The sequence below is a fragment of the Ctenopharyngodon idella genome, chromosome 3, assembly GCF_019924925.1.
Source record: "Ctenopharyngodon idella isolate HZGC_01 chromosome 3, HZGC01, whole genome shotgun sequence".
NCBI classification, from domain to species: domain Eukaryota; kingdom Metazoa; phylum Chordata; class Actinopteri; order Cypriniformes; family Xenocyprididae; genus Ctenopharyngodon; species Ctenopharyngodon idella.
The window spans coordinates 520,983-546,986 of NC_067222.1; the positions used below are offsets into that span (position 1 = coordinate 520,983).

General features: G+C 37.1%; 1 protein-coding gene across 1 annotated transcript in view; it reads right to left on the reverse strand.

The window, feature by feature from the left end:
• Window positions 1-3,740: 3,740 nt before the first annotated feature.
• Window positions 3,741-26,004, reverse strand: part of LOC127509444 (phospholipid-transporting ATPase ABCA3-like) — a 52,487-nt gene continuing 30,223 nt past the window's right edge. The window contains exons 11-31 of the mRNA XM_051888159.1: window positions 25,417-25,563; window positions 25,137-25,266; window positions 23,569-23,723; window positions 22,707-22,862; window positions 21,284-21,494; window positions 20,832-20,982; window positions 18,693-18,791; window positions 16,424-16,622; window positions 15,987-16,296; window positions 15,167-15,440; window positions 14,051-14,255; window positions 12,939-13,158; window positions 12,691-12,849; window positions 10,835-10,995; window positions 10,611-10,745; window positions 9,841-10,035; window positions 9,493-9,680; window positions 7,810-7,980; window positions 7,518-7,714; window positions 7,368-7,441; window positions 3,741-5,787 (exon numbers count right to left, since the gene is read on the reverse strand). Of these exons, the coding sequence (XP_051744119.1) occupies window positions 5,656-5,787; window positions 7,368-7,441; window positions 7,518-7,714; window positions 7,810-7,980; window positions 9,493-9,680; window positions 9,841-10,035; window positions 10,611-10,745; window positions 10,835-10,995; window positions 12,691-12,849; window positions 12,939-13,158; window positions 14,051-14,255; window positions 15,167-15,440; window positions 15,987-16,296; window positions 16,424-16,622; window positions 18,693-18,791; window positions 20,832-20,982; window positions 21,284-21,494; window positions 22,707-22,862; window positions 23,569-23,723; window positions 25,137-25,266; window positions 25,417-25,563 (3,669 nt within the window). The 3' untranslated portion in view covers window positions 3,741-5,655. The remainder of the gene's footprint in view (window positions 5,788-7,367; window positions 7,442-7,517; window positions 7,715-7,809; window positions 7,981-9,492; window positions 9,681-9,840; window positions 10,036-10,610; window positions 10,746-10,834; window positions 10,996-12,690; window positions 12,850-12,938; window positions 13,159-14,050; window positions 14,256-15,166; window positions 15,441-15,986; window positions 16,297-16,423; window positions 16,623-18,692; window positions 18,792-20,831; window positions 20,983-21,283; window positions 21,495-22,706; window positions 22,863-23,568; window positions 23,724-25,136; window positions 25,267-25,416; window positions 25,564-26,004) is intronic.

Below are 26,004 nucleotides of genomic sequence, written 5' to 3' on the forward strand. Positions count from 1 at the left end.
CCGTTTACACCGGTATTTAGTGTCATGTGATCCGATCGACCAAAATGCATCTTAATACCAGGTGTAAACAGGGCCTAAATTGAATAACGGTTCACTTGCATCAAAAATAAACAATGTTTTTGTATCAACCACAATGTACAGTGAATTAATATAAATTAATATTAATTAAAGACATTAACAAAGCAAACTGTAGACAATAGCTATGTTTCCATCCAAAGATAATTTAATTTAACTTATGCGCAAAATTGGCAGCGTTTCCGTTCAATGTGTTCAAGAGAACAAAATAATCACTTCCTGGGAAATTGGTGCAAAATATCAGTAATAAAAATGGAAGTTGCTGCCATCGGGGAAGCCACTGTGGCTCAGAGTGTGCAGGTGAAACTCAATAAACACTGTCAGGTTGTCTTGAGTTCAGAGGCAGATGCTGTTTGGGAACACAATCATAGTGAGGCAGTTTTGAAAGGTCATTCTACCAAATCATTTTGATGACAGACTTTAGTTCAGGCATTGCAGAATGACCAAACCAACATTTGAGAAGCTGTGAGATGAGATTGGTCCGCTGGTTAATCCAGTTATCCAATCACATCCTCTGTTGAGGCAAAGTCACGTGAGTTTTTGTTTGCACATTGAGGGGTTTATTCGGTAAATGTGTTTCCATTGTAGTTTATGCACGTCTTCTTATTGGATAAAAAATGATCCACCTCAATTGAGCGCATGCATTTTTTAATGCTCATTTTTAGAATTTATGCACATAGTGGCGTTTCCATCCAGCATTTTTTTGAATGTGATATCCCAAAATTTGCATAAAAATATGTGGATGGAAATAGCTACTGTAACACTTTTCCTATTCAGCCTGTCATGTTAATTATTTTGCACTGGTCTGATACTCCGCTATTGCCTTCAATCAAACAGTAACTGACTGTCCTTAGGTACTATATAATTGGCAATAAAAATGGCAATAAACAAGCTACTATAAATGGTTCATTATGTTCCTCTGTTCAGTTGTTTATTTGGCCTGATATATTGATGGCCAACTGTGTCAAGAGTAAAGCTGGAATATTACACAGCTGTTTTAACACCTGCAAATAGATCAGATCAGACTGAAGATGATTAAACATTGTGCAATACACTTTTATACCTGAGTGACATATCTGTACTGCAATATATCAAAACAATAGTGGATCATGTTGATAGTTAATGCGATGAACTCTGCAGTGTGAACTTGAGAAGAACTGACTTCATACATCCACTAAATATCACCAAAAACCCAGCTGATTCAAAAGACATTTTGATGATGACAAAAAGTGAAGCGAAAAGATCCTGAAGCATTTGAGACTTTGAGACACAGACACTTGAACAAATACAATAATGCGCACACATTTACAAGTGACTTGAGAGTCTAAATACCTTTTGGTGCCGCAGTACAGAAAGACGGTTGACATTCGTCCTCCTTTCCCATGGCTGAACCTTCACCTGTCTAAGGATGATTAGCTTTTATTGCGAACTGTGTCAGGGGTTGACAGGAACACAGAGGCTGTAACAAGTCATGTTTTGATTCTTGCGCACTTGTGCTAACAGGTCTGAGAACATAAAAGGTGAATAATGGCATTAATAGTGAAATTTCAGTTCAAGATATGGTATACGTCTTCATCTTCAAACCATATAATAATAAACATTTATTTGTATAGCACTTTTGATCCATGGAATGCAGCTTCACAAGCATCAAAACAAATATTGGCAATACAATTTCATGCAATATTAATATAAAAAAAATATTCTAAAGCAACTATAAAAGGATCATAAAGCAAAATAAAAACATAAAACAAACGTTCAATTTCACACAATATTGTTACACTCATAAGCAACCTTAAAAAGATATGTCTTAACTCGCCTTTTTAAAAACATTAATCCTGGTAGCCTCTTTCACTTCATTTGGTAGACAATTCCAAATATTTTGGAGCACAGTGGCTAAAAGAAGTACCATCGGATTGCTTAAGATTTACTGTATGATGTGCCAAAGGGAGCGTATATAATGAAAATAAAAGTGGTCCAAGAACTGATCCTTGAGGAACACCATATTTTTGAGCCAATTTAAACAATCCTTTCCAGTCTGTTTAGCACCTGTATTTATCTGCATTTAATCTCAGATCATTTACTACCTCTAATAATGTTGTTTCAGTATTATGACCTTGTCTGAAACCTGACTGATATTTGTCCTGAATATTATATTCATCCTGAATATTGTATTCATCTAAAAATTGAATGAAGCTGTTGCAATACAACTTTTTCTAAAATCTTACTTAAAAATGAAATTAGTCTATAATTATTAAGGTGAGAACAATCCAGGTTTGTTTTTTCTTTAGAAGTGGCTTCACAACAGCACATTTAAAAGCATTAGGAAAAATGGCTGTCTCCAGGGAACAATTAACTATATCGAGGATGTAGTCTATCAAACAGTGCAAAACCTCTTTAAAAAAAAAAAAATGATGGTATAGAGTCAAGATAGCTGAAGGAGAAATTTAGCTGAGAGATAATTTGCAAAGAAAAAAAAAAAATCTCTTTGAACTTTTCCATTTTATGGTGTGGATAACTTCCCAATTCATCTGGAAAAAATGATCAGTATAATCAATAGCAGATCTAATCTGTATTATCTTATTATTATTAAAAAAAATGTAGCTTCACACATAGTTACAGAGGGCTGATCTATCTATGGTAGTAAAAAAGTATTCTGGGATTTTTACTATTTTCATTAATTATCTTTGAATAATATAGTTGTCTTTCAGAACGCACTTTTTTTGTGTCTTCTGAAATGTTAGTCAGTAGAATCTCACAGTGAACAGTTAATTTTGTTTTCTCCATTGACGCTCTGACTTACAGCATTCCCTCTTAAGTCGATAGAGGTGTTAGTTTTTCACGGCATATTCTTAGATATCAATTTTTTTTCTCTCTTAAATCACTACATCTAGAGTTGATTTTAAAGAGGCATTAAAACGATCAACCTTATGTACAGTAAGCATTTCACTCAAAGATAAAGGCGTTTATCTTTTATATAGGCTACTTGTAAAAGTCTACGAAATGAACTCTAGCCTCCTTTTCTCCAGAATAGTGCTAACACAAGTCTTTCACCTCCTGATATTATTTATAAAAACACATTACTGCACTCTTAAAAATTAAGGTTCTTTATTGGCATCGATGGTTCCATGAAGAATTTTTAACATCCATGGAACCTTTCCACTGGAAAAAAAAGGTTCTTTAGAATTTTAAAATGTTCAAAATGTGAACATTTTGTCACCATTTACTCACTCTGATGTTGTCACCCTGTATGGATTTCTTCTGTATAACACAAAAGAAGAACTTTGGGAACCAAACAACACTGAAGCCCACTGAGTTTCACTGAATGGACAAAAAACACAGATATTTTCTGTTCTGTTAAGCAGAAGAAAGTCATACAGTAAGTTAGTTATAAATTTATAAAAACAACAATAATAGTAATGAAGTAAAATTATTCAAGTACTTCACAGACTCCTGAACTGAAAGTTAACTATTAACTGGTGACAGCTGGTTTATCCTAGTTACGTTATTGACCCTTTTCACATTTCCAGGTTTGGAGCGGGAAAGAAAACTATAGAACGTCTGCAAGATTTAGATGTTAATTATGGCAGAAATGCATCATCAAACTGTAAGAGTCCATAGGATAGCAAACACAATCTATATAAAAAGAAAACAACTTCTGAACACAATTCCTTTGCATAAGGCAGATTTAATAAAAAAGGAAAAAATGGCAATACTTACATTTCTCACAAGGTTAATTTAGTGATACAGTACACAAGATTACAATTATGTAAATTCCCTTTTTGCATTATGGTATATATTTTTAACCATTTTTAATCAACATTGTCATCATTAACATTCTCAAGTTTGCTTTCTCGATTCTCAAAATGCAATATTTCAGTTTCAAACAAGCAGTTCAGACACGAAAGCCAGAGCACTGTGCAAAACAGACCAATAAACGACACAAAACAGAAAAGAAACCTTTTGTAGTCAGTCACCTTCGAGCCCTGTTTTATCTATAGTATGTCAGTGTGTACGAGGTTAAGGTGACGAATGAGCCCGTGTTTCCTTCATTCGCTATGAAAGTACATTCAGTTAACGTGAATCTGGACGGAAACGTGGACCGACGCAGGTTAAACTGATGTCAGTACGGTCTGCTTTACTTTGAATGTAGAATCATGTTGAAGAAAGATTCATTGATGTCCTTCAAGAGCATAACAATGTGGAATGCAATGGAGAAATTAGCTTAGCAGTATGAAATACTAGCAGAACAAATTTCTCGTAGTTAAATAAAACGTTCAATGCAAAAAACGTACGTAAGAATGATTTTTACAAACAATTGCACCAATTAATCCCTCTGGCTTTGTGATACTTCGGTGAGCTCTTTTATGGATCTTTCTGACAGCGAATGAATTGGTCCACATCAGTATAGTGCAAAAAAACACAGCAGGATGAATTCAAACCACAGTAACAAACCAAAGTTTCTGCAAATGTTGTGGTTTTTGCTCTTTGACAGACTCTCATCATACAAGCGAACATTTAGTGCATCTAAAGACATTTAGTTTGATGCAGACATAAAAAAAAAGTGCACTGTACGTCCTCTAGTGCTCATCTGCAGAATTACACATAGCCCATGTTGCACTATTCAAAAAAAAAAAAAAAAATCTCTACTCATCACAATCTGGTAAAAATCATAACTGGAAATGTGAAGAGAAAAAGCCTTAAAATATTTGTGGTCTCTTTCAAAACAAACATGTTTTGACTGAAAAATTAAGGTATCAGGAGTTACTTTTAGCAGCGAAAAAAAAAATAAAAGTGACTTTTATTTTGACATACATAACACAGAATTGATATATCACAAATAACTGACTATAAATGCCTAGATAAGGGGGATAAAGCTATTGTATAAATTCTATAAATGACCTAAAGCTATTCTATAAAATTTTACATTCACTAACTTTTCCTGTAAATTTAATATTTTGACATTGCAAACCCAAAGGAGCAGCATTTTTTGTTTAGACTTTCACATTATGTTTTGGACATTGCATTTTTCAATATTTTCGCCCTTTTTTGTGTAGAAAGGGGGCGAAGTGCATGTACCTTTAGCCTTAAGACCACAATAGAAAACAGGTGAAGAGAAACAAACAAAAAAAGTCATCCATAAATAACAGTAATCGTACACAAGTGCACACATGAGACATCTCGTCTGTCACTCTCACAGATGATGAACAAACACCACTTCCTTTCAGGCGAGCGGTGCGGAGACCCACCGATTAAAATTCAAAGAGTGTTTCAGAGTGTGACGGAACTTCCCGTTGAAACTCAAACTGCTCGCAAACGCACAGACAGATGTTAAATAAACACTGTATATGTTTACCCAACTGGCCAAGATCTTGCGTTAATGGTCCTGCCGCCGTGCGACACAGTGTTTGAGTCCGGAAGTGTGTGTTATGCATGTATGATCATGTCAGAAATGTGTAAGTGAAGAGAGACACCTGAGCAATGTCCACTGTCTGACGGAGAGTCAGTCGGCCCAGGATGTACCTTCTACTCAGCAGGTGAAGATCAACTCAAGGAGCGTCATCCCCTCTGAGCTTCAGCGTGTCATTTCCTGCAGGCCTCAGCGCAGTGCTGGAACTGGGCGAAGCCGAGAAACACCTGCTCCAGTGAGATCTGGCTGACACAGTAGTCCTCGATGCCGTACTTCTGTTTGGCTGTTTCTAGGACCCCGAACACCTGAGACAAAAAGATGCGTTAAAAATGTGTCATATCAGTGTGTTTACAGTGAAACGCACATGTCAATCGAGCGTTCATTATGCAGGGACATCTGTCTACAAGTACACGCTAAACATGTCTTCTTCATCAAACTGTGTATTGGCGATGGAAAGTGTCTATTTGCACTAAGTGTAAATAGCCTGTCTTGTTGGCAAAGGCTATTTACATTAACTCCGCCCACCAATGTCTGGTTGGGCCACACAAGATTAAAAAGATGCACACCTCTCAATGCCTGCAGTGGTGTAGGCCGTAGGGAATATGGCGCATGAAAGTAGCTTTTGACGCGACTAACCCGAGTTCGAATCCGCCTTTTGCCGAGTTTGCTCTTCTCCCTTTTCCCATCACAAATCAGATCGGAAAGGCATTTATTTTCAATAAAAATTAAGAAAATATTTGAAAAGTGGAAATAAAGTGCTTAATAATAAGTGTAGGGAGGGCTTTATTGTCCCTATAAGGTGGCATCCATTTAATAATTTTAATAAATATAATAATTTACACTGTTATTATTGCATCCTATTAATGTACAACAATACTGAGGACTTATTGCACAGAACTGCTACTTTTATATAGTGTAAATAGAATATATTGCTATTTTCACTGAGTGTAAATAGCCGCTGCCTTAAATATTAGCATAACGTTCATTTGCAGTTTTGAATTTTGCATAAAAAATGTGTTTTTGTGTAAAAACAAAATATAATTTTGGGCCGACCAAAATAACGAGTCAATAAAGAGGTTTTTGTGTAAATACTGGTTATGTTTGAAAAGGACAACTAGCATACTGCATTCTACACAGTACTATATAGTACCCAGATAGGAAGTAACCATTGAAACAATGTTAATGTGTCAACGTTAACCGCATTGAACCAACATCACTTTTGCACCCGCAATTAATGTTGAAAAAATGTTGGAATTTCAAAAAAAAATCAATGATAATGCCATTGAATCAATGTTACAATGTGATGTTAATTCCACATCATACTTGCTCTCTCAGAAAACGAAACACTACAACTGGCTTAAAACCTGAAATCAACTGCAAATAAAAAGACAATAAATCTCTCAAGATCTCAGCAGAGGATGATTAAACAACTCCGCAAACAACATTACCAGCTTCACTTATTACTAACTAGGTTGACGTTATTTCTGCCATTCATCTACAGAAGTTATTTTTGAGAATAGAATTAACAGAGGTTTAGATTGAAAATGTTTGGTCGCTATTATGGTGATCAGTGTTTCATTTTAGTAGAGCCATTTGACTGGTTTAGTTTGTGATCTTTGTAACAGTGTTTTCTAAAACACTTCATTTGTTGCAAAGGAAACCATAAAAAAATGTAATTTCTTACTCAGAAACATTTACTTACAATTATGTTGAAATCTTTGTTAAATGTAAATTGAATGATTAATTAACTTGATTTTAATTTCATTTTTTAAATTTTAATTTTAAATTCAGCTGAGATCAAACTTGAAATGGAAGGTCAAGTACAGAGCACTGCACTGTGGGAAACTGCACATTTTGGCAAGACTGGATAAGCATTGAGACGTACCTGTGCCCAGGTAAGGGTTTTGTCAGTCAGGTGATAGTGGACCATCCCCTGGTGTTCATCCTTCAATGAACTTCCTATGAAAGCCATCAGGTGATATGTTACAAACTGTCCAACTGTCCAGTGGAAATACAAAGTGTGCCATTTAAATACCTGGAAAGGTGTTTTCAATGAAGTCTTTGAAGAGCTGAAGATCCATCTCCGCTAACTCTGTCTCCACGCGGACTTTTGCCAGCAGCGTGTAACCGCTCCCAAACTTGCTCTTCAGATGCTGTGGGCTGCCCAAACATTTGAACTGGCCGTTCACCATGACAGCCAGCCGAGTACACAGCGCCTCGCACTCCTCCATACTGCAGAGAGAAAATGAGACAGGGTTCGTTCTGCTGCCCCATGCTCTTTTCATTTCCTGTTCATATCTGCGTTAGTCAGGTGATGTGTGACTTACCTGTGTGAGGTTATAATGATGGCTTTGCCAGACTCCCTGGTTCGTGTAATTGCATCCCAAAGCAGCCGTCTGGCCACAGGGTCCATGCCAGTGGATGGCTCGTCCAGAAAGATCACAGGTGGTCCACCGATCAGAGCCATGCCTGCACTCAACTTCCTCTTATTGCCGCCACTGTGCAGAGGAGCCAATAGACAACTTAAAATACATTTCGCAAACAAGTGATTTTACTTCAGAGTAGTCCTGTTGCATCCTTTTCTCTACACTTCAATCTCAAATACTCATTCAATTTCCACCTTCTATCCATCATCTAACCACCAAACTATCATATTTAACCATCATCTACATTTCAAATCTAACCATTGATCATATCTAAACATCTGTTAATTATATCTGGATCATATCCATTCATCACAACTAACCATTTATTCATCCATCATATCTAAACACCAAACCTAATCACCCCTCATATCTAACCATGCATCCACCCTTATAGCATATCTAACCATCTATCCTTCACATTTAAGTACCTTTCCATTTTATCTCACCATACATATATCTTATCTAACATACATCCATCATATCTAACCATCCATCCATCATATCTAATCATTTTTCCATTGTATCTAACATACATTCATCATATCTAACGATCATCCATCACATCTAAGTTTCTTTCTATTTTATCTAACCATACATTCATAATATCTAACCAACAATCATATCTAACTATCCATTTATCATATCTAACTATCCATCATTTCTAACTATCATCAAACCTAATCATCCATCAAATCTAACCATTCATCAATCATATCTAACCATCATTCTTCATATCTAACCACCCATCATATCTAACCATTCATCCATCATATCTAACCATTCATCCATCATATCCATCATACCTAACCATTCATCCATCATATCCAACCATTTATCCATCATATCTAACCATTCATCCATCAAATCTAAAAATCATTCTTCATATCTAACCACCCATCATATCTAACATCAATGGATCATATCTAACTATTCATCCATCATATCTAACCATTCATCCATCATATCCATCATATCTAACCATTCATCCATCATATCTAACCATTCATCCATCATATCCATCATATCTAACCATTCATCCATCATATCCAACCATTTATCCATCATATCTAACCATTCATCCATCATATCCATCATATCTAACCATTCATCCATCATATCCAACCATTTATCCATCATATCTAACCATTCATCCATCATATCCATCATATCTAACCATTCATCCATCATATCTAACCATTCATCCATCATATCTATCATATCTAACCATTCATCCATCATATCTAACCATTCATCCATCAAATCTAAAAATCATTCTTCATATCTAACCACCCATCATATCTAACCATCAATGGATCATATCTAACCATTCATCCATCATATCTAACCATTCATCCATCATATCCATCATATCTAACCATTCATCCATCATATCCATCATATCTAACCATTCATCCATCATATCTAACCATCCATCCATCTATAATATCATATTTAATATTCTATTCATCATCTAACCATCAAACATAATCATACATTATATCTTATCTTCCATTTGTCATATCTAACTACCCATCAATCATATCTAACCATCTATCCTCTTTTTCTCAGGTCTCACATTCATACCTGTAGCTGCGGACGAGTTTGTCAGCGTGAGGTTCGAGCAGCAGCGAGCGCAGGACGTTTTCTACACAGGCGGTGATATACTTCTCTGGAATGCCCCTCAGTCTGGCATACATGCTCAGGGTTTCCCGCCCTGTCATGTGATCCAGCACCGCGTCAAACTGGGGGCAATAGCCGATTCTCTGTTGTACCTGAAGCAAAATCATATTTAACAATGTGTTGAATCATATACCATTCACTTATGCCAATTATGACCATAATTTTTTAAAAAATATCAAATGTAAATCTCCAGTGTTCAGGAACTGAATCTTTTATATGAAGTGTCACATATGAGATGACAAAATGCTCCACCTTTTTCACATCTCGGAGGATGCTGTAGCCATCAATAAAGGCATCCCCTGAAGTTATGCTTTCATCTCCCGTCAGCATTTTGAATGTCGTAGTCTTCCCTGCTCCATTAAATCCCAGCAAACCAAAGCACTCTCCTTTCCCAACGGCCAGTGACAAACGGTCCACCGCTAACAGTGACTGACCACCTGAATATATCTAGTGAAACACAACCACAGATCTTAGGCAAAAGGGGAAAAGGGGCAAAAACCTTAAACTAAATAAGTAGATGATGCTGTGACCAAATTAACATGGTATTTTCAGGGCATTGCAGCAATGATATTTGTTTTGTGAAAATATGCAAACAATACATCACTTCCTGTTTAGCATATTCAGCGACTTGAGTATTTCTGGAGAATGTTGCTGTACACCAATATCTCATTTAATGGCTTTTGTTAGACTTCCTTTGAATACGACAAAAGCTAATTTTGGCAAAGACTGGACAAATTTGGCAGAAAGCCATAGAAGGGACCTTCTTAATCAAGAAGCATGACCTTAGGCCAAATTATTCCCGAGCGATTTTGAGATGAATGCATTTTCTGCATGTTTTATACACTTTGGTCAATAGGTGGCGGCAGCACCATCCAACTGGTTTTGTACACTCGGGAATCTGTAGGAGACTTTAAACCATCAACAAACGGCAGAAAAAAATAGACCAGTGGAAATTGAAACCTTGTGGTACACACGTTAACATACAGTCGTTTGGAGCCAAATAACACAATGTGACCGCATACCTTGCTGAGCTCCTGTAGAATGAGTGGGCTGCCCACCATGGACTCAACCACTGGCTGGCAGTCCAAAACTCTCTTCCTCTCCTCGGCAACATCTCTGTCCTCAGGTTGAAGAGCTTCTTCTGCCAGCGCCAAAGCCTGACAAAAACACACACCCGTGATTGTGACTGATAGCATCCAAACCAATAATATGGCAGCACATGTCCTATCTTTCCCTCCTCTCCTACCTTCTTGCGTCTCCTGCAGAGGTTGAGTAGCAAGCGGATGCACCGGAGCTCGATGAGGAAGAGCAGGGCGATGAAGACGATGCCCTGCAAGGACATGGCCACCAGGAAGCGGCCCACACCAGGCTCGTCCATGGAAAAGTAGTTCACTTGATACGTGATGTCTGCGGACAACCAGCAAAAATGACAATGAGAATGACAACACAGTCCCCAATTAAGTGTGCCAGATGATGCTAATCACTCATGCTAGCACTGCTTCTCAATGACATGATAACATTGGTGGTGCATATTATAGAAAATAGGCAGAAAAAAGAAAATTCAGTGTCCACAGCTTCACATTTACATTAGCCAAGTGAATGCACATTTCTAATTCCTAAAATAAGTCCATATCAAATCCAATGCAACTAAATGACAGGAAAATATTAAATAGCTTTCACATATAAACAGCCATCATATACAACCATCCATGTATCATATAAAACCATCATCCATAATATCTAACCATCTAACCATTCATCATATCTAACATCATCCATCATATCTAACCATCCATCCATCATATCTAACATCATCCATCATATCTAACCATCCATCCATTCATCATATCTAACATCATCCATCATATCTAACCATCCATCCATCCATTCATTCATCCATCATATCTAACATCATCCATCATATCTAACCATCCATCCATTCATCATATCTAACATCATCCATCATATCTAACCATCCATCCATCCATCCATCCATCCATTCATTCATCCATCATATCTAACATCATCCATCATATCTAACCATCCATCCATTCATCCTATTTAACATCATCCATCATATCTAACCATCCATCCATCCATCCATCATATCTAACATCATCCATCATATCTAACCATCCATCCATCCATCCATCATATCTAACATCATCCATCATATCTAACCATCCATCCATCCATCCATCATATTTAACACCATCCGTCATATCTAACCATCTATCCATTCATTCATCCATCATATCTAACATCATCCATTATATCTAACTATCCATCTATACATCATATCTAACATCATCCATCATATCTAACCATTCATCCATCCATCCATCCATCCATCCATCATATCTAACATCATCTATTATATCTAATCATCCATCCATTCATCATATTTAACACCATCCGTCATATCTAACCATCTATCCATTCATTCATCCATCATATCTAACATCATCCATTATATCTAACTATCCATCTATACATCATATCTAACATCATCCATCATATCTAACCATTCATCCATCCATCCATCCATCCATCCATCATATCTAACATCATCTATTATATCTAATCATCCATCCATTCATCATATCTAACCATCCATCATATCTTACCATCCATTAATTCATCATCCATCATATCTAACCATCCATGCATTCATTCATCCATCCATCCTTCATATCTAACTATCCGTTCATTCATCCATCCCTTATATCTAACTATCATCCATCATATCTAACCATCCATGCATCCATCCATCCATCCATCCATCCATCATATCTAACATCATCTATCATATTTAACCATCCGTTCTTTATATCTAACCATCCATTCATCATATATAACCATACATCCATCATTTCTAACCATATATCCATTCTTTATATCTAGCCATCCATGTATCATATCTAATCATCCATCCATCATATTCATCAATTTTTTTCACAAGAAACTTCAGCATGATACAGCACAATCACAGCTAATCAGAACATATTAGATGTTCAATCTGCAGCTTCTTGAAGCGGGATTTTGGACAGTTCAGTGTGGGCGGGGCTACACGCTACAACAGAAACAGAATCGATCACTCACTGTAGTACTTGCAGATGTACTCGGCAAAAAAGCTGGACGTGCAGAAGGTGATGATCTCGTAGTTCTGGTAGAACTCGCTGAAGGACATGCCCAGGCAGTAATTTGGGAAGATCAGGAATACTTTATCCAGGATATAGGAGAGGTCTAGCAGATTCAGCTCTGGAACACAAGAATACGAGATGTGTTACAAGTTTTCGCAAGAAATGAAAAGCATTCTGAGCGTACGAGTGTGGACGGGCGTTTCTCACCAGGTATGGTCATGATGGTGACCGTGAGGAAGGTTGCGGTGCCGCTGATGATGTTGAAGATGGTGAGGCGTGTGTAGGCTGTGGCTGCCATGGAGAACAGGAAGCTGAGCAGGTACATGAGGGGAATCACCGCCCAGCCATACAGAAGCAGCAACAGCAGAACATCCACCAGGTGGTTTTCGGCCACGAACGCTTTTACTGAAAACACTTGGAAGACCACCTGAGAAAAAAAAACAAAAAAAAAAACATGTCAAGCATGTTGAGCTTAGTTGAGCACAGACATTCAGTCAGAGCAGACGGCATAATTGACAACCTGTTCCAATACAATCCCAGAAAAGAATGATGTTCAGTTCCGTTAACGGTTCTTGAACATTCTTCCACAGACTATATTTTTGTCCCTCACAGGCTCGATTTCAATGCTGTCTACTGGGACTAAGTTCTTAAAATTAGGTCATTTGTTCTTCAGGGCTTACACTTTTTACTTTCTAGTCATTTGTGATTATAGGGTTTTATTATATTTCTTTGAATTTATTGTATATTATACAAGGTTTACATAATAAATTATATTTATAATAATATTATTTTACTTTAAATAATTATAAATAATATAATATTAAAATGACAATTTAACAACTGAACGACTGAATAATATTCAAGGTTTACACCTTTTTTAATCAATAAATTTACATGATTTCTAGACATTTGTGAGGATAATTTGTAAGTTAAATAATTTTACTTTTTTTTTTTTACTCACAAGTAATTTTGTTTTTTAGCAATTTCACCCAATAAAATATTTTACAGCTTTACATAGATAGAAAAATGTATACTGATTATAGAAAAGCGCATGATTTTGAAGACTGCATTACTTTTCAATGACTTTTCCAGGCCTAGAAATAACACTTTTAAAATTTCTATGTTTTCCAACTTTGGTTCATAACTAAAAACTAAATAAAATTAAAATAAGAAATATGACATAAGCTTACATTTTAGCTTTTTAGTGTATTTCAAGTAACATTTTGTCTTATTTTAAACTATTTTGAGCCATCTTGCAACCCCGTTGCAACTGTGACGAGGCCCCCAGATACTGTCCTAGACAGTATGTTCATACTGACCAGCATGAGCAAGCAGGGCAACATGAAGTTGATGAGGTCCCACAACAGGGCGGAGAACCAGAAGTTGGAGAGGTAGACCCCGCTGACCTGCTGCAAATGCTTGGACTTCACCGACCGCTCGGAGACGTGGAGCAGTGAAAAGGTGCTGGCTAATGACGCCATGCCGTACATGAGGTTTAAGGCGATGGCGAAGCCTGTCTGACCCCTGTAGAGACAAAAATGGAAGATTGATGAAACTACTAAACAGCTAAATGTCCCAGGTTAACTTAGGGTTCTGGGTTTGTTCAAATCACAATATGGACTAGAGTCTGTTAATATTAAACTGCAAAAAGACTGCTATTTAAATATGAAGTCTGCATGTTATGTTACACATTTCTACATATTTGTCTACTACACATTAGTGTTGTCAAAATTATTGACTTTGATACCAAGCTGGTACTGAAATGTTAAAAATGTGACGCTTTGAGTGCTGTTGAGCGGATTCGTAAACACCTCTGATTGGCCATTGTGTTCACGCACTCATCAGATATGTCTGTGATTGGCTTCAATGATCAACGCTTCAAAAACACGTTGTAAATAGACATCAATGACGCTCTTCACCGAGCGCTTATACAGATACACACGGGGGCATTTGAAAGCAGGCGTCTATCAGCGGACCGGTCCGAAAAATTGTGTGATATTTACTCCCACTTTCAAAATGCTTTCAAATTCAAACATTTCTGTTAGCTTTCAAACGCTCCCATGCGTTGATCATTGCAGCCAATCACAGACATATCTGTTGAGTGCGTGAACACAATGGCCAATCAGAGGTATTTATGAATCCGCTCAACAGCGCTCAAAGCATCACATTTTTAAAATTTGAAGTTGGTACTTTTGACAACACTACTACACATACTTCTTAAAGCAACAACAATAATAATATTAGTAGAGTTTATTAAAACATAACTTAAGGAATATCACACAATTTTTCGTCCATGTTTTAATTTAAACAGTAACTCTGTTTTGTAACACTTTGTTTGCTAAAAATTAATGATGTGTTACATTTTCATTTGACTACATTGTAAAAGATGGATTTCATAGGGCCCTACTTTGCATATTCCAAAAGCTGATACGTACTCAGAAAGCTGGCTTTGCGCTGCCTCGGACATGTTGCGGGGCATGGGGTAATTTCCAGTGCGGATGGAGGCGTTGGGTCCTGCTAGTAGCTTGTAAAGAGCGTTGTCAACCAACATGAGTGCCGTAGCAGGGGTGTGATAGCCCTGGTTGTTGAAGTAGCCGATGACCTCAGCGTACCTCCTGGATCTGCCTTTGAAAGCCGCGCCCACCACACAGTGCTCGTTGAACGCTCCGCCCTCCCTCATGGCATTATATAGTACGTACTCTGACAAATCTGAACAGAAACATTAGGATGTTGTAGAGGCAGATAAGGTGCATCACACTAGTGTTGTCAAAAGTACTGACTTCGGTAACAAGTCGGTACTGAAATTTTAAAAATGTGACGCTTTGAGCACTGTTGAGGGGATTCGTAAACACCTCTGATTGGCCATTGTGTTCATGGGCTCAACAGATATGTCTCTGATTAGCCATTGTTTTCATGGTAATAAATAATAAATAGAGACATCAATTGCGCTCTTCACCGAGCGCTTACACAGATACACATGGGAGCGTTTGTTTGATAGCGGTTGACCGGATGGCTGACAGACGCCTGCTTTCAAACACTCCCACTTTCAAATTCAAACACTTCCATGTGCTTTCAAACGCTCCCGTGCGTTGATCATTGTAGCCAATCACAGGCATACAATCTGATGATCGCATGAACACAATGTTTACGAATCAGCTCAACGGTGCTCAAAGCATCACATTTTTAAAATTTCGATATCGAAGTCGTTACTTTTAACAACACTACATCACACTAGCATATTAAGAGCATTGTTACCTGTTATATTAGTGGCAGGCATGGCTTTTTGGGAAGGCAGCTGTGCGGCATAGATCTCAGCCAGAGCTGCAGCCAACGGCCCAGCGTTGGCATCTAAGGCCACGGGCACCTGGGTAGGGCCGTACTGCTTTAACGCCAGACGGAGCTGGGGGGAGTTATGGCTGCCAGGGACGGTGCGGGCCACCACCAGAGCCACCACGGTGAAAATGAGTGGCACCAGAAACTGAGCCACCATCACTTTCCAGTTGCGCCAGCTGTAGAGCGCCCTCTTCAGGAACATAGCGTAAAACTGCTGCATATAGAGTCTGGCCTAAGGATAAAAACATGCAAAAAAAATAAAATAAAATAAAAAACAATAAATCCTTTCAAGAGAGAACCACTTGCGTCCGGTGTAGACATGATGTTAGTTTTCAATGAGAAGCGCTAAAAACACTGACCCCAGTGTTGAGTTTGATATTCGAGCAGTCCTCTGAGATCATAGTGCCGCTGTCAGTGAAATCTGTCACGTCGGTCATGCCGCTGATGCTGCTGGAGTCGTCCATGGTCCAGTCATTGGACCGCCGTTCATGCTGGTACTGCAGAGCCGGAAGTTGGATGGCCTGAATGTCCAGACTGGAGTCCACAAGCTTCCCGACCCTGAGAGTTTGAGCACACGCAAACACACACGGTTATATAAAAAGATGAAACAAACATGAGGATCTGCATGAAAGTGGCTTTTAGTGGGACGCAGCTGGCCATCCATTGTATGTGCCTACACAACAGTGGTTATATAAAACGCAGAAGGGCTCAGAGAAGTGATGCTGAAGGAGAGAAAGCATTGATGTCACCGTAACCTGTCACTCCAAACCCTGTCCTACAGCTAATGGCCATTTAAAGTAGGACAGAAGATTGAGGACTGCATTTAAGCTCTTCAAAACCATCATGAAAAATGTTTTCAGGATGAACAAACGTGAAGGAGCATTGGGTAAAATAATCTTCTCTGAATGACACACTAGAGAACACACCAAAGTATGTTTCAGCAGGGTGTGTTTTCAGAGGTCTGTAATTTAGTGTGGTTAAGAAGTCCTGCAAATCAATTCTTTTAAATGAATCAGTTCATATGTATAATTCAGCGATTCTTTTAAGTTGCTAACGTGTTCACAGAGATCCTTTCTCTTTTTGATTCCAGAGTGGACGGTCAGTGTTAAAATCAGGGAACATACGGTTTACAAAATAGTTATTTAAACAATTCATTTTCTTCCACATCCATTTCACGTTTACATCTCAGCAAACATGCTCATGTAGTTTATTATAAGACAATATATGAAAGTAAAGCAAATAAATGAAGCAGTACTGTTGTTCCTGTTAATTAAAACTAAAACTAATAATAATAGTTTTTGTTCAGCTGAAATCAAATATAAATATTAGTGAACAATTTGAAATGTTGTCTGGACAACTATTTGCAATAAATAAGTTTAAGTTGAAGTACTAAAATGACTAAAACTAAAACTGAAATTCAAATAAATTTAATTAAAGCTATATAAAATTATTTAAAAATAAACAAAAAATAAACAATGGACAAAAAGCGCATAATAAAATGACTAAAAATGAAACTAAAATTTCAATATAAAACAAATTAAGAAAATATAGAATTAAATAAACTAATTCAAAATATTAATAAATAAACTTATAAAACAGTAAGCCCCAAGGAAGCCATGGTTTACAGTGAATTTGTATATATATATATATATATATATAAACATGTAACTTTCATGAAGTTGGAAAAAATCCGCTGGAAAAAATAGTCCCTGACCATGAACTGCAACAGAATGCGTCATCTCATGGAGATCAACTAAAACAGCCTAGGAAAAGTCAGTTACATTATTACACCACTAGATAGTGGCAAAGACTGTGTTTGAGTGAGTCAGTAAGTAGCGAAGACTTTTATTTTGGTAGGACTGAAACCGTTGTGAACATTAGCGCTGTCAGTGTAAAGCAGTGTTGCCAAGTCCATGGTTTTCAAACGGAATTGGGCTACTTTAACACGGTTGCCGCGGGTTCTTTTTCATGTCAGTGGGTTGAAGCAACCCCAAATAACATGATATTTAGCCCCCAAATGCGAATTTTACCAAAAAGTAGATTTTACCCCCTGGAACGTAATTTTTACTAGGGGAACTCTCCCTGAAATGTGATTGGGCTGCTTTTGAGCTAGTTTTGAGTAGCAATTGGGAGGGTTTTGTTGTGAAAACCTGCCAACCCTGGTCTCAGGGCATGGGAAATCCCTTTAACTGTTAAAAGGACAAGATATCGCAGTGGACGTTCAAACGGCTTTTTATTATGAACATACAACTGACCTGAAGCAAAATGCTATATAGATGCAGGTAATACAAGCTTCAATGAACAGTATCAGTGAGAACAAATATAAATATATAAGGAAAAAAATATTCAAGAGTGGGAGGGAAAAACTGTTTCCCACAAACCACTAATTCAGTGAGGAAAAACAGTAAAGAATATGAAATGAAACAGACGTGGTTCACCATTTTGTACACACTGTAAGTGCAATATGATGTCTGTCAAACTTCAAAAACTTTACTGAATAAAATATGAGCATTCAAGTTTTTGCTGCAGAGATTTTATCAACATGGAGACTTTTCAGTTAGCCATTCTAGTGTACAAAAATCATGATAGAGATTCTTTATAATCTGTGGGGGTCTTGTGGTCAAATACCTGAGAAAAACCTCCTCCATGGTGGTAACGGATGCCCCATAGCTGGCGATGCCCAGCTCGTCTCGATTCATCTCCAGCTCAGCGAACAGCAGCTCAAACCTAGGGAGAAACACCAGATCTGAGAACGCAGTGCAAACATGACAATCAATAACTGCTGAGCGTGGAAAGAAATAACAGTAACACTGCAGTATGGGGAACACATATTCACTATTAACTATGCCTCAACAAACTCTTAATTTACTGCTTAGTAATAGTTAGTAAGGTAGTTCTTGTATTTTAAGTTTAGGTATGGGGTAGGATTTAGGGATGCAGAATATGGTTATGCAGAGTAAGGCATTAATAAGTACTAATAAACAGCCAATATGCACGCTAATGAGCAACTAGTTAAAAGTGAGAACCCTTCCACATGCTAAAGAGTTACTGAAATAACTTCAGTGAAATCCATCCATATCCATTAATTTTTTTCAGTTCAACAAAAATGCAAATGTATCATTCTCATGTCACTCAAAACCTGTACCACAAAAACAGATAATTATTTTAGTATAACTGAGATGCTATTATAGTTTTTGTTAATTAGATTTTATTTTTATATTTTCTGTTTTCATTTTAATTTTTAGTGTTTTTGTCATTTTTAAGATTTAGTTAATTTAGTACTTAAAAACTAAATGAAAATGAGAAATATCGCCTTGGCAACTAGCTGAAATTTATTTTAATTTAAGTATGAAAATGATTTTTTTTATGGTTTCAGGTTTTATTTACGATAATAACCCTGGTTCAATGAAAAATTATATTTTGTACATTCAGGAACATTGAGGATAATTAAAAATGATATAAATTTCCTTTTGGGGTGAGACATTTCTTTTACAAAGTGCTTTTAGGATGTTTTTCTCTTATTGGAGGTGGTTTAGAGAGTCTCTGAGGAGAAAGAAAGACGTGTGTCTAACGAACAGAGAAGACTGCTGTTTCGAGACCTTCACTAAAAAACAGATCAGTGGGTAAATTTAGTCCATCCGTTGCTACGGCAGCTCACAAGAATCAGACCCAAGACTGAAGCCTCATACGCGTCATATATCTGTATACATCAAATTACTTTATTCATAATTCATTGTTTCTTATAAGTACCAGCTGAGTTTGTGCAATCAAGGTTATTGATTATGATGATGATGACCTTGACGTTCGTATTCCTGTTAAATAACTCAAACTCTTAAAATCAGATGTTATATAAATTCATCAGGATTCAAACAACAGTGCATTTGCAACAGCATACTAACATACTGCTTTTGCTAGTTTTGCAGTATACGGTTCAAGGTATGCAAACTTCTATTTGCATCGATGACCTACTACTTTAGCCAAAATGTGTAGTACACGCATTTCATCGCATGAAATATATCATATCTCACAATCAGAGCTGAAAGTAACTGGTTACATGTAATCTGGATTACATAATCAGATTCCAAAAATTAAGTACTTAGATTATATTACATTTTAAAATACTCGTAATCAGACTACTGTAACCTTTTTATTGATTACATGATTTCATGTTATTCCTACAATAGCAGTAAATTATTCATAATTCATTAAAGGGGACCTATAATGCCCCTTTCACAAGATGTAATATAAGTCTCTGGTGTCCCCAGAATGTGTCTGTGAAGTTTCAGCTCAAAATACCCCACAGATCATTTATTATAGCTTGTCAAATTTGCTCCCTTTAAATGCAAATGAGCTGCTGCTCCTGGCCCGCTTTCTAGAAGAGGGCGGAGTTTTAACAGCTTGTGTTTAGGTTGCTCAACAACAACAAAGCTGGAGAATCTCACGCTGCCAAAATGAGGATTGTCAGTAACGGTGTTCAGCCTTACATTGTGGGGCAGGGTTTAATTTTAGAGTTAGTGATGTCACTAGAGGTGTAGACTCGGTAGACGAGGAGTGCATCCACGGAAGTAGAGGCGGCACAACTATAACGATCAGTCTATAATCCCACCCACTTTAAAAGTGGTACTAACCGCAATGGAAAAGCAAACTCAAAGTAAAGCGAGCCGAGCAAACTAGTGATTGAAATTCATAACAACCAACACTACTTTGAAAAATTGTGCACAGTATGCTATGCAGAATGCAACAGACATCTGATATCTGTCGTCTTACCGGCTGGTGCTCTCTTTGGGCAGTATGTATGAGAGTTCAGCGCCTGCACTGCTCTCTAGAGTTGCGTCAGGCACATACATGTGGACTAGACGAGTGATCTCAGACACGTTACAAAATGCGTCTTTTACGATAACCATGTGGTAACCAGCACCTGTGAGAAGTACAAGAGGATCAGTTTAGATAAACATTTTTTTTTTTTACTGCGACTTCTTTAGATAGAAGTCCTTTATTGGACTTTGAAAACATAGGATTTTATTGATCTTGAAAACACGACTTAAAAGACCACCATATTGAATTTAGCAAATGTTTGTCAATCATTTTCCTCAAAAAAGAGCTAAAATTTCTGCTCAACAACATTTTAATGACATTACTCTCTTTAAAATTTAATCTTATGCATAAATATCTTGTGACAACCTCTTTTTGTCCCTCTCATGATCTTGCCATGGCCTCACCGTATTTGTTCTTGAGGAAGAGCGGCGAGCCGCAGCACTGAAGCTCCCCGCCTGCCATGATGGCGATACGATCTCCCAGCAGGTCGGCCTCGTCCATGAAGTGCGTGGTGAGCAGGATGGTGCGGCCATGTTTCTCGCCCTGCAGCAGGTCCCAGGTGGCCCGTCGGGCTGAAGGGTCCATTCCTGAGGTGGGCTCATCCAACATCACCACCTACAGGGAAACAATGGGTTTTGTTAGCATTTGAGTGGCTATGGGAAATCTTTAAGTACTGATGGGAAACCTCTGGTCGTCTTCTTTAGGGTTCACACTTGGCTCCTTCGCGGTAAAAAGTGACCTAAGCCTTGAAATGTAACTTTTTTCAGGAAAACGAATATAATATATTTTTGTTCAATAATATTTCATGTTAAATAGAGACAAAAATAGACAAAATAGAGGCATTTAAAATCCATTTTTTTGAAGGTAGATTAGTGCCATCTGGTGGGAGTAAAAAAAGAAAAACTTGTGTAATGTCATGGTGTAACCACTAGATACCTGTATAGTTCTATATAAAGTGACATAAATTATTTAGTGTTTTTTTAGACATAAATACTTATATTTATTAAGTTGTGGATTTGGATTTATACTTAGACATTCTCAAAGACTACTTTTTGTCAAGGTTTAGATTATTTTTTTTTTATGTTAATTTGAAGTGTCAGTTTTTGCGCTAATTTTACTACAGTCAAATCTGAACACAGAGGAGGACATTTTATAACACATAACATCAAAATTCTATAAAAATGTAACAAAAAAAAACAGGTATGCTTTATCACAGCTTAATTAATTTGGGTCTGATCTGATTTCAACCTCTTATTTGAGTCTTTTGGCTCAATTTGACCATATTGTTGTTACAGACACACCAGTTTGTGTGTGTATAATAGTGTGTTGTGTGTGTGTGTGTGTTGTGTGTGTTGTGTGTGTGTGTTGTGTGTGTGTGTGTGTGTTTGAGTGGGTGTGTCTGTTTTGTAACCTCTTCCTTGCTGTTCTTTTTTTTGCTGCTTTGTGGCTGAATTATTGATTTTATTTCACACATTTGCAAAAACTTGCTCTGTGTTATAGTTGCGTTAGTTCATATATATATGTGTGTGTGTGTGTGTGTGTGTTATGAATGTGTCTATTTTGCACTTCTTGACATTTTTAGTGTCACCCCTTAAATGCTGTCCACTTTTTTCTGCACAGTGGCTTAATTGTAGTTTGAACCACCAAAAGATTCTCCAAGTTTTTGTATTTTTTCGTACTTCCCATTCATTTCCTATGTAGGTCATTTTTGTCTGCGAAGGAGCCAAGTGTGATTATTTTTTCGACCCTTTAACATTTTTTAGTGTGCTCACATATCTAATGCGACAAAAGTCACCAAGTGTTTAAACAAGATTTCCTTTGTCTGACCTTTGAGTCTCCGATCAAAGCAATGCCGATGGAAAGCTTCCTCTTCATCCCACCAGAAAGAGTCTTGGATCGTGCATCACGCTTATCCTCCAAATTAAGGATCCGAAGGATGCGGTCGACCTCATCTGGGATCTTTTTGCGAGGGTAACCCTTCAGCTGAAGAGTAGAAACAAGGCATGTAATGATCCATCTCAATGCTGAATAGACTACAAAAGTCGGTTCCAGAAGTAAAATCCCATTCATTTACTCCATATGGAAATTGATTTTCTAACAATAATTTATGAACCGTTAAAATTAGATCTACTATAAGGTTAATCGATGGTATACGCTTTTGTCTAAGCCACCACCCATCAGCTTTTTTTTAAAATAATGTTTAACAGCAGAATACCTGGCGAAAACTACATTACCCATGATTCTGTAAAGAAATCCACCAATCAGAGAATCACGACTAGCAAAATCACTCCAAAAGAGCTCCGCCCACTACCATGACATAAAGGAGTCAGTCTCCTGACACTTTCAAACCACTTAAATATTTGTGAATATACGCATATTTTGCAATAAACATAATATATATTGTTTCTATATACATAATCAACATCTTTAAATGAATAGTTTTATAGTTTTTGGTTTGGTTCGTGACTTATAACTAATACAATTTCTTTAAATCCCCATGGGAAAAATAAATAGAACAAATACTTTTGGAACCAATGCTGCTGAAATTTGTGGATGGGCACTGCTGCACTATCACTTAAGTTCATTTTCAAAAAAAAAAAAGAAAAAGAGAATGTAGGACACTTGAACAGAAAAAAGGATAACATATACGGACGATCACAGAGTCAGGTATCTTATAGACATCCTCTACCTGTGTGTAGAAGAGCAGGTGTTCTCGGACAGTGAGGTTGTCGAAGAGCACGTCGTGCTGCGGACAAAGACCCAGGCTGCGGCGGATCAGAGCCATATCCTGACATATGTCATAACCGTTAATGTACGCACGGCCGCTGCTGGGCGGGAAAAGGCCTGGGAATGAAGAGACAAAGAGAATTTGAATGGTGTAAAGAAGCGATCAACTCTGACTGACCTCTGTTATCACTGTTTACAGGTAGGAGCAGAATCAATGGTGTAGCTACGAGCTATAAGAGATAACACTTATCTTGACTAAGTAAGTATGAATGTGTGTGATGATCAGGGGTTGTATTTAGCTGCATATATGGATCTAAAGACATTTGTAAGTCGTTCTGGATAAGAACATTTGCTAAATGCCTTAAATTTAAATGATATTTTTAAGCTACAAGCTAATTTCAAGGTAAATTAAAGCTACACTTGCTTGTAGCTACACAAGCTGCTACAAGTATTTTTTAAAATGTAACTTATTTTCAACCAAGCTACAAGCTAATCATACTTACAAGGTAAATTAAAAGCTAGACTATAGCTAAACTGTGAACCTTTTAAAGAGGGTATATCTTTTTTTTAAATAACTATAATTAATTTACATACAGTGTTGTGAAGCTACTTTCAAACTAGCTACAAGCTAATCATAATTTCAAAGTAAATTAAAAGATAGCTAGCTTGTAGCTATACAACTTGCTAACAAACAACTAAACTAAGAAGCTTTTTAAGAGGGCAATATATTTAAAAAAAAAAAAACTTTCAAAGTTTCAGCTCATACAGTGTTGTGAAGCTATACTAGCTACAAGCTAATCATAATGTCAAGGTAATTTAAAGCTAGAATAGCTTGTAGCTATATAAGCTGCTAACAAACAGTAGCTAAACTGTTAAGCTCTAAATAGGGCAATATCTTTAAAAACATATACAACTATAATTAGCTTACAAACAGTGTTCTACTTTCAAACTAGCTACAAACTAATCATAATTTTAAGGTAAATTAAAAGCTAGACTAACGTGTAGCTATACAAACAGCTAACAAAAAGTAGCTAAAATATTTAAAGGGGCTTTTTAAAATGACTTATAATCAGTTCATATGCTGGAAAGCTACTTTCAAACTAGCTACAAGCTACTGATTTAAAGTATTTAAACAGTCAAGCTACTATTTTGAAAAAGTACTTAGCTTAAATTTAGTTAGCTACTTTTTGTTAATAGCTTGTAATGTAAAGAGTATGAATATGATTCCATTAAAAAAGAGCTGTTTTATCTGCACAAGATTTACACTAAACACAAGTATTAAAACTATACAACACCTTAATTTATTTAACTGAATCATAATGCTAAATAGATTTTTTTAGTGGAATAAAGTACTTTATTCCACTACAAAACTTATTATTATGTACAAAGCCTTGCAGGATGTTACAAGAACAATACAGACATGATCAAAGTAACAATCACATTTCTTAAAGCAATTTGACAGGGACAGTCACACTACTTAAAATTTTTTATAAAAGTACATTAAAGCTAAATCGTTCACATAACTCTCACCTGTCAGCATTGACAGTGTGGTGGTCTTGCCCGCTCCGTTGTGACCCAGCAGGACAGTGATCTGGCTTTCGAACATGTTGAGCGTTAAATCCCTCACCGCCTCCTTGGTTATATTGCCCACTTTGAAGACCTGTGACAGAATAATCCACATGTTTACATTCTCCAACAGTTTCTAGAGGAAGCCATGTCTCTGTCACACTGACCTTGCGCGCACACAGAGTCTACCATCTGTCCCCTATGAATCTAATAAAATTAATGCAAAACACGGTGCATCCGATACCTTAGCCAAATGTTTGATCTTGACCCCCGAGACCAGTCCAGCTGGCTCCGCTTCGATAAATTCCCCCTTCATTGCCTTCTCAGCATCCTCATCATCCTCCTTCTCCTTCAGAAAGGCCACACGAGGGCTGCTGCACCAGTACGAGGGCTGAGGGCAGATGAGGAGGTGAAATATTAGACAACCATTTAAGATATGTAAGATTTTTTTTTTTTTTTTTTTACCTTAAATTTCATAAAAGTTTACAGTCTGCACACATCTACTTTTAGTACCAAATGCTGATGATGGCTACAAATTTCAAGATGAACAGCCACTAAAAGTGTTTGCACATAAGCCTTTCTCTAAACAATAATTGCAAATATCATCATATGTCCAAACCTGCAGTCATATTAGCGACATTTTGGCTAAATTTCACGGGCAAAAAAGTTCAATTATCTATTGTCAATAGTGTAGCAATTTATGAAGCACAGCTCACACAGAAATCACTTTTAAACCAAGAAGCATTCTGTTGGTCCATGCGGCAAATTTACCTGACTGTGAACACGTTGTGAAATCTGCATGGGAAAAATCTCTTGACCTCATGTGAAATAC